The 9,849-nt window shown below is 42.6% G+C and overlaps 1 protein-coding gene across 3 annotated transcripts in view; it reads right to left on the bottom strand.

Annotated features, from left to right (window-relative positions):
• Positions 1-1,771: 1,771 nt before the first annotated feature.
• The window catches only part of LOC144497425 (zinc finger SWIM domain-containing protein 5), a 207,658-nt gene continuing 199,580 nt past the window's right edge, over positions 1,772-9,849 (bottom strand). For all 3 annotated transcript variants that reach the window (XM_078218685.1, XM_078218686.1, XM_078218687.1), the window contains exons 12-14: positions 8,127-8,290; positions 6,147-6,228; positions 1,772-4,396 (exon numbers count right to left, since the gene is read on the bottom strand). In XM_078218685.1, the coding sequence (XP_078074811.1) occupies positions 3,534-4,396; positions 6,147-6,228; positions 8,127-8,290 (1,109 nt within the window). In that variant the 3' untranslated portion in view covers positions 1,772-3,533. The remainder of the gene's footprint in view (positions 4,397-6,146; positions 6,229-8,126; positions 8,291-9,849) is intronic.

Here is a 9,849-nt window from a genome sequence, read left to right as displayed (position 1 = left end):
CTCTCATTCCAACAATTATTTTGTAAATTGAGTATGTGTCTTTATATGCCCTGTTTGTGAACAGAACTCTCACTCTCACCTGATGAAGGAGCAGAGCTCTGAAAGCTTGTGACACCAAATAAACCTGTTGGATTTTAACCTGGTGTTGAGAGACTTCTTACTGTGCTTATCCCAGTCCAACGCCAGCATCCCCACATCAGTATTTATTGCCCATTCCTAGTTGCCCTTGAAACAGAGTGGTGTACTAGGCCATTTCAGAGGGCCGTTGAGAGTCAACCACATTGTTGTGGCTCTGGAATCACATGTAGGCCAGACCAGGTAAGGACGGCAGATTTCCTTCCCTAAAAGGACAGTAGTGAACCAGATGGGTTTTTCTGAAATTGGACAATGGTTTCATGGTCACCAGTAGATTCTTAATTCCAGATTTTTAAAAAATTGAACTCAAATTCCACCATCTGCCGTGGCGGGATTTGAACCCGGGCTCCTAGAACATTTGCTGAGTTTCTGGATTAATAATCTAGTGATAATACCATTGGGCCAGCACCCCCCACCCTCCCCCACACTTCCTGTTTTCTGTATTTTAGTAGCTATCAAATAATTTGTCTATATGTTACTATGAGAGCCCCCTTTCGCTGGCTCACTCTACTGCTTTTAAATTGGCTTGAGACCAGCCTTCTGTCCCCATCTTGAGTGAATTCCCCACCGAGTGCTGCCAAGCAATCAAATGGCCAGCAGTTCTCGAGTCTCAGGAGTACCACTGGCCACTTTTGGCATTGCACCCAATCCCCAGCGGTGATTGTGAATTGAGCAAGATGCTAAAGTGTGGGGAAGGGCATTGCTGGGATCAGGCTAGCTGGCTGGGCAGGCAAGAGATTGGGTGCTGGGGTAGACTGGGCAGAGTGGAGTTGGGGAAAGGCAGGTTTGAGAAGACCTTGAAGGATGGGCCTCCAGTGGGCAAAGTAGGCCTGTAAAGTAGATGCACCTTCCTTGCCCAATCACTTGACCTGAGCAATGAAAGCTGCACACTTAACATGGGCCTCTTTCACGGAGAGCTGAAGACCAGTGGGGCATTGTGAGGAGGCCCTGAGGTGGCCATTAAAATTATGGCAGGGATGGGGCTGATCGGGCATTGTCCATGGCATGCATTCCAATTTTATGATCCCCACCTCTGCCAAACTACCCCAATGGAGCCACAAGGTCTAAGCTTTTGGCATCTAACTTTGTTTTCTTTATGTGGCTCTGTGTTGTACTTTGTTTTATAATGCTCCTGTGAAGCTCCCTGGAATGTTTCATTACATTAAAGCACCATGTAAAAAGAAGCTGTCGCTACTGCAGTTTCAGATGACCTAATTATTCAAACTATGAGTGCATGGCTTGTGTGTAAATACATCCCCACATCCATGCTAAATGAACTCTTTTGTATGCAAGGTAACCAGATAAGGAACCTGCATCTTCTGCCAACATGAAGTTACCTCTTGGACATGAGTGTGCTGGCTGGAACATTCTGTTTTGATACAAGAGCAGAATGTTGCGGATGCTGAAAACCTGAAATAAAAAGAAGAAATGCTTAAAATACTCAGCAGCTCAGGCAGCATCTGTGGAGAGAGAAACAGAGTTAATGTATTACGCTGATGACCCTTTGTGGTCTTCTCTCCTGGAAATACCTTTTGCATGCAAAACAGCTGGACTTTGGGGCAGAGGAAAAAATATCAAAAGCATTACTGCGCAGCTTAATAATCCCCAGACAAACACACTGAGAAAGGTTAGAATTGTAGTTGTGTTCCACACTTTATTCATTAAAAAAAGCACTGAAATTTTTGACACAGTTATATAAAATGGTAGTAGCATTACATAAATAGTATTAAATTTTGTATCTTTTGTCTTTTTAAACATCAGATCAAGAGGTTACACAAAAAAAATGAATCGTTGATGAAAGTAGATACTTTTGTGGTAACAAATACTGAATTAAGCTTTCAGTAGCGCAGAGAGAGGCGACATTTACTAAACACTTTTTTTTCATATCTCAACAGTAGGTACATCTAGTCAACGTTCTCTATCAGCGCATTTTCCCCTAAAACTATGACAAACGGACACTGGTACAGTTAACACAAAGACATTCAAAAAAAGTTTTTTTTTTGCAATGCAACCGGACCAACAAGATTTACACTTTTTTTTCCAAAACCGTTCACAGGAAGCAGCTATCTGTAAAAAGAAAAACATCGGACGCAGGAACGTAACAGAAGATTTAAACTTAAAACATTTTCTTTCTTGAATGAATGACATTGGAAAGGCAACAGCTTTGTAAGTTGAGACACTTTCAATAACTTTTCTTTTTAATTATTATTTATCTGTGTGGTATTAGAACACGGTGGAGGTGTTATTAAGAATTATGATTTACTTGATGACAAAAGGTTGCACACGCAAGATCTAACGAAGGAAGCGGAGTGCCACCAGCTCATTCACTTCACAGACATCCGCGACTTTTTCCACTTTTTTAAAATAGTTGTTCGGACCACAAAATACTGTCTCCACAGAGGTACATGTGGCAGGTTAATTAATACTTTCATAAAGTACCAAACCCAAATTCTTCTCCCATCGGCATCCGACCATCAACTCGTAAAAATAAAACTCATTTAAAAAAAATAACCCCAATTCACCCTTGGGAACTACTTCAGACCCAGTGGACAGTATGCAAGTAGCTCTGCATAGAGATGCCATCTCCGTCACTCGTTCGCATACAAACACACAATGCATGGGAGGGGGAGGGGGGCAGGGGAGGGTGGGGGTGGGGGTAACCTGAGAAATGTGCTCTGCAGTCTCCCTCCTGTTAAAACATTTCCAGCCCACAGTGAATTTCAAGTATCCCATTAATGACATAGATTATTAATTATAAATTAATATACTTTACAATTCTTTCAATAATTGACACATATAATATAATATTTACAGTTTTCAATAAATGCTTTTGCTACTTTTGTTTTAGCATCCCTGAGAATGGTCTCTTCTTTTAAGTACCTTCACACACACACAAACACATGGCATATGGTCACATGTTGAGTAAGCCATCTCACTAAACTGTTTTGGTGGTGCGTGAGGTTTAGTGTTGCTTTGCTTGTACATTTCTTTTTAAAAAAAACGTGTACTCTTCCTTTCGCTTTTAAACCTAGTCACTCATGAAGATTAAAGCTGACTATGGGAGACAGCAAGACAGAGATAATCAGAGAAAGAGAGAAAGAACAAGTGAGAGATAGAGGTATTTGCCTTGTGTGACAGAATTTGGTATAATGGGTACACTTGTAAAGTGTAAGAAACTTTGTATAACTTTGTTTTCCGTAATCCTTGAGTTTTATGTGCGAGAACAATTCTTTTTTGTGGCTACTGAAATTATTGAACAATGTATAAATTGGTTAATGCTCAAATAAATGCTGACTGGCTCCACTGGTTGTGCTAAGACACTGAGTACCACTCCTATGAGACAAGATCACAGTTGAACAAAAAAAAATAGGAACCGATATAAGTTTATAAATAGTGCATCAGCCAAAGCGTTCTCGGACAAGCATCATTAGCTTTTTCTTTCCCTTATAAATTTGTTTTAGATTATCTATGAACTGCGCAAATTGTATATGTCCATCCTGTGCCATCAGAAACGTCTCTCTGGCTTTGCTAAGAAATTCAATAAACTCCCCATAATGGCGAGGGCTGATGTGTGTTAAACGAGAGTGGGTGGTGTTGATGTAGGCACCAATTGTGGCATCCAGCAGCTGGCGGAGTGGCGCTTTGTCAGTCGACATCAGTTTGCCAGAATTTCGCCGACCGGGAATTCCCGCCAGTCCAGGGGCCGTCATTGTGCACCTGCGCAGAATGTCCGATAACACCGTGGCACACTGTACACTCTTAACCACCAGGGGGATAATGGCAGCTAGTTCATTTTTTCCCAAGGAGTGGCTCAGTGCACATGCCCAAAGAACGTCATTGATAGCAGGGTGGGTGTCTTGGTTGTAGGCTAAATTGAGGTGGGTCATGGCGAGGCTTGCAAGTTTGAAGGCCCGCAGCGGGTACCCTCTGTGCTCCATATACCGAGCTATGGTAAACAATTGGGAATAGGTCATACCCGTAGAAGCTGCATCAATAACAATTTGGTAGGCCGTCTCAAAGGCAATGTGGTCTTTTTCACACAGAGTTAATGCAGACAGTGCACAGTTCTGGGGATCCTTCATGGCACACTGAAGAGCAAGGGTCCGTGCACAGCTCGCCAACTCCTCCCGCTGCGTGTAGTCCAGGTTCAGCCGAAGAATGGTGTTGTGTGACGTGACTGTGGCTGCCACAATGCTAGTTGCTTCAGTTGGCGTGAAGAGCGTGTACCAGCTCTGCAGGATGCTGACCAAAGCTCGCACACCTACAAGCAAAAAAGAGAAGAGAATATTTAGACGTTTTTCAGAACGTGTGGACATGGCTAATTTCTTTCCCTTTGTGTAACTAGATTCAGTAAGAAGTCTCACAACACCAGGTTAAAGTCCAACATGTTTATTTGGAATCACAAGCTTTCGGAGCGCTGCTCCTTCATCAGGTGAGTGGAGAGGTAAGTTCACAGGCATGGCATATATAGACAAAGACACAATTGCAAGATAATGCTTGGAATGTGAATCTTTACAGGTAACCAAGTTTTTACAAGACTCGCATTCCAACCATTATCTTGCAATTGTGTCTCTGTCTATATATGCCATGTTTGTGAACCCACCTCTCCACTCACCTGATGAAGGAGCAATGCTCTGAAAGATTGTGATTCCAAATAAAACTGTTGGACTTTAACCTAGTGTTGTGAGACTTCTTACTGTGCCCACACCAGTTCAACGCCAGCAACTCCCCATCATAACAAGATTCATCTGAAGCCACTCATCCATTCCTGCCTTAATAGACCAATGTTGGCACAGTGGTTAGCACTGCTGCCTCTCAGTACCAGGGACAATTCCAGCCTTGGGTCATTGTCTGTGTGGAGTTTGCACGTTCTCCCCACGTCTGCATGGGTTTCCTCCAGGTGCTCTGGTTTCCTCCCAGTCCAAAGCTGAGCAGGTTAGGTGCATTGGCCATGGTAAAAAAAAAATTGCCCTTAGTGCCCCAAGATGTGTAGGTTAGATGGATTAGCCATGGCAAACTTATGCAGTTATGGCGATAGGGCAGGGGAGAGGGCCTGGGTAAGATGCTCTGTCAGAGAGTCGGTGCAGACTCGATGGGCCACTGCACTGCAGTGAATAAGAGAAACACATGGAAAAGAATGGAATGACTATAGTTGAATGATGTAAAACATGTTGTTTCATAATGTTAATATTTATTGATCATATATTAGGCTCTCTCAGTTGCCCCTTAATATTCTGTTTTGCTTTAAAACTGCTTGTTAGCGATTGTTTGCTGGTGTCCTTTTTGTGGAACTCTTGCTTTTTGGCAAGTGGGCCGTGGAAGAGCATTTGGAGAAGAAATGTAATGCTGCTGTAGCAAAACTTCATTCTGCAATGAGCAAGGAAAGGGAGCGCTACTTGGTTTGCTACTAGCAATCTGTTTCTAATAATAAAAGCACAAGGGATGACAGAGACCTCTAAGTGTACCAATTTCTTGGAGCAACAATTAAAACAATTCAATAGACATTTTTGTGTCACAGAACAATTAATGGGCTAGCAACACTAAATAAATGATACTGGCTCCTCTTGAGGTACTAAAAATTTACATTGATATCCTTTGGGATTTTCTATTTTTCAACTCCTTTGTAAATATTATTGCTTAAACAGTGAATTTAGGCAACACTGGCTAATAGTGGACAAAGGGAGAACTTTGTCTTGGTGGAATCCAAGCTGAAATAAAAAAAGCTGAATTCAGAATATCGAGATAGGTGCCAACATGGGAGTATCTCTGGAAGTCATGCCATTTAAGCTGGAAAAGTTCCATTTGTGACAGATAGGAACAATCTAGAAATGGTTAGCATGATTTAATTAGCAAATCTATCTGATGAAAATCCAAGTAGAGTTAGCTAAAGGTGTTGCAATTCCTTTAGAAATCTTTTATCACTCAAGATATTAGTTAAAATCAACTTTGATTTGACAAAATACTTCAATGCAATTTCTAAAAGGTTTATTGCAACAATTATAGTTGCATACCAACTTCTGTAGCACAGGTCACCAACCAGCGCACCATTTCCCTGCGCCTCCAGTTGAGGGTTGACAAGGTCATCCGCATCACCTGCATGAAAACCGGATGAATTAGATTATTTTCCTTTCCATTAGGTAGTTCCTCATCACCCTCAATCTCAAACATGGTTCCCAGCACTAGATTAAAGGCAGAAACATGCGTCACATCTTCAACACTCTCGTGTGGCACTACAGTTTAACTCTCCCGTCACTGGATAATTGAGGGAAAAGAACAGGAGTAGGTTGCGAGCAATGCATCCAATCACTGGGGAACAGTAAAATGTTTCTGTATTCACCATTTGGGGCAGGGCGGTGGCACAATGGTTGGCACGGCTGCCTCACAGCGCCAGGGGCCCGGATTCAATTCTGGCCTTGGGTGACTGTGCAAATTCTCCCCATTCCTCCGGGTGCTCCAGTTTCCTCCCACAGTCCAAAGATGTTCAGGTTAGGTTGATTGGCCATGCTAAATTGCCCCTTAGTGTCAGGGGGATTAGCAGGGCAAATACATGGGATTACGGAGATAGGGCCTGAGAAGGATTGTTGTCAGTGCAGGCTCGATGGGCTGAATGGCCTCCTGCTGCACTGTAAGGATTCTATGATTCTGTATTCACCATCTCCATGAAGGGAAGGATAACAATGCACTCTGTCATTGAGATATCTCAAAAAGGCAGACTCAGAATTATATATATTTTATGATGATGTATTGATTATACAATGATGTTATACAAAGAAGTGCTGAGGTGTATATTTTCAAAAAACAATTAGCCAGATCTTCCATTCTCAGGTGGCCATATCCAGACGTACCTTGGAAGATGTACTGGGGTCCACTCAAAATCCCCATGTAAGTATAGCACGGGAATGTCCCAGGAAGTTTCAACTTTAGTTGGGCATCTGGATCTGGAACTCTTCAAAACTCCAATTTAAAAAGTTGGAGAATTCAGATGGTTCCAATTTACTTATTAGAATAGTTACCCAGAAAACGTTAGAAGGATTAAAAGTAGTTCTAACTCTTGGATAACTATACTAACCCACCAACGACACTCAACCCTATTCAATCCCCCTTCCCCCACACCACACTGAAGCTACCCCAATCCCCACCCCCACCCCTGACTATCTGACTATCCCCTCACCTTCCGACTGCCCCCTCACCTCCAACTGCCTTCTCAAACCCCCCAACGCCCCCAAACACACTCTGACTAGCTGATTCATCCTCCTTCCTCACCCATTTACCTTCCACAACTACCTTCCTTCCATGGTTTGTCAAAGTGGCTGGGCCATTTAAACGTACCAGTATATGGCAGCTAGCACTGTAAAAAGGGGACATGGCTTCACATAACCCGAGTCTCCTGCACTACACTGAAGGACTCCAGGGGCAGCCAAGTTCCACATTTCTCAGCAGGCCTTGGTCAGAAGTCCAGTCGAGAAACGTGTAGCTACATTCTAAGGTCAGAAAATAAGAGTGGAGTGGCAATCCAACAGTGATTCCCACTCCATGGAAAATTCAGCCCAATAATTTCTGTATTATGAAAAGTATTTACGTTTACAGCTTTTTGTTATTTCTTCACTCCTTCAATTTCCCTCCCTCCCTCCCTGCATCCCCATCCCATCCCCTGGCCTCCATCTTTCCTCTGCAAATAGAAACATAGAAAATCGGAGCAGGAGTGGGCCACCTGACCCAATGAGCCTACTCTGCCATTGAATGTGATAATGGCTGATCCTCTATCTCAATGCTCCCTCCCTCACCCCAGACCCCTTGATGCCCTTATGGTGGAAACAGCTCTCTGGGGTGTTTGTGACTTTCTGATGCCTCAACCAGGGAGCTATCTTACAATGCGAACCTTGCATGAGCAATGGAAGATTGTATCAGGTGGGTAGAATACCACAGAATGAAAGCATTGATGGCCTGGATTGGGTTTGTTTATTCTAGAGTGGTGAGTTTATTGTTCTCACCTGCAACCCAAGCTCCAGAGCCACGTTGAGAAGCGTAATGTCTGGTGGAATGTCAGCCGGTGTCGCTATTTTAAACGCATCCTGGGCCAGTTTAAATATGAGGGAGGAGGAATGAATGTTCTTCCGAATAGCTTCTAGGACAGTCCGCAACCTCAGCATATCCCCTGAAAATTGTCAAAAGAAGTTAATTGGGTCCTACTGTCACCAGTTTGGAACTCCCTCACATCAGTCTGTGAATAACAAGGTCAGTGCCGTTATTCTTAGGTCACTGAGAAAAGAGAATAAACAGCACAATGGTATTATACCAAGAAGCTTATGGAGACATGTTTCTAATACATCATGCTATATAACTCCTCATCGTGACCTCTCAACCTTGCCCATGTTTTCAGGCAGCAGAGTGAGGCAAACACCAGATACTTCACCACTAGCACGATGCACAAAATTGAACATGAGAGCAAGCCAATTCCACCTGCCCAAGGTCATTTCCTCAGACTTGGTTATAAAATTTAGTTGGCAGATGCTTGCTGGTTATCTATATAGGCAGAAAGTTATGAGGAAAGTGGGGAGGGGGAACATAATTTTAATCACCAGTATTTCCAAAAATATGCAGAGCGAATAATGTTTACAATTTTTTTTGAAGTAATTGAATTTGCACTATGAGTATTAATGACATTTATAGACAAACTGGCTTGCAGGATTTACTGTGGTCAGAAGTACAAGCCAGTTGAATTCACACAATCAAAATGCCATTACTGCTGAACTTGTATTTTAATGACTGCTCAATACATCCTTAAATTGGCAGAGTCAAGAGACATTGGTAGAGTCTGGTGACATCAACCAAGGGAGACCATGCAAACGCCATTTCACTTTGATGACAGCCTAGAAGATAAGATCGCTTTACATACTGATCGAGAGAAGTTCCTTTTTGATTTCAGAATTTTAAAATTGTCCATGCCACTGAAATAAAAGACTGGATCTACACATTATCACCTTCCGTGTAAGTAGGAATATGTGAAAAAGATATGACAGAAAAGGTCCAGCTGTTCCATGGAGCCTGGCCCATTCAGTCATATTGGTGCTAACTGACTCTCAGTACTCGCCAACTATCAGCCTCTGTGCAATTGCCTTGGAGAGGCAAAAAAGAGAGACAATAAATTAGAGGCCAATTCAGGAGTTCTGGAAAATTCCTCTTTGATCCAGATTGTGGTGCAATAAGAACGGTCATTCTGTATATATCAAATGGCCATAAGTCATTTTAGCAATATACCATTAAAAAGCCACACAGATCACATTGGGTGCGTGCTGCTATAGAACGAGTACAATTGAAAATAAAATAATTTTTCCAACTCTTAACTGGTTCTCATAGAAATCATAGAAACCCTACAGTGCAGAAGGAGGCCATTCGGCCCATCGAGTCTGCACCGACCACAATCCCACCCAGGCCCTACCCCCCACATATTTACCCACTAATCCCTCTAACCTACGCATCTCAGGACTCTAAGGGGCAATTTTTAACCTGGCCAATCAACCTAACCCGCATATCTTTCTCCCGATGGAAATGCTCACGTTTATCAGCACTCTTACTGTGTAAATAAATATTATTCATGGTTGCCATCGTGAGAATCATGCAACTTACTGTTCTGATCCTCCAATTTAGAATACAGGATAATTTTGGTACTGTCAACCTAAAAATGAGTAACATTTTGTCCCCAAACCTTTTTTG

Source organism: Mustelus asterias, chromosome 8 (genome assembly GCF_964213995.1).
Source record: "Mustelus asterias chromosome 8, sMusAst1.hap1.1, whole genome shotgun sequence".
NCBI classification, from domain to species: domain Eukaryota; kingdom Metazoa; phylum Chordata; class Chondrichthyes; order Carcharhiniformes; family Triakidae; genus Mustelus; species Mustelus asterias.
This window is presented reverse-complemented; position numbering and strand designations above follow the sequence as displayed.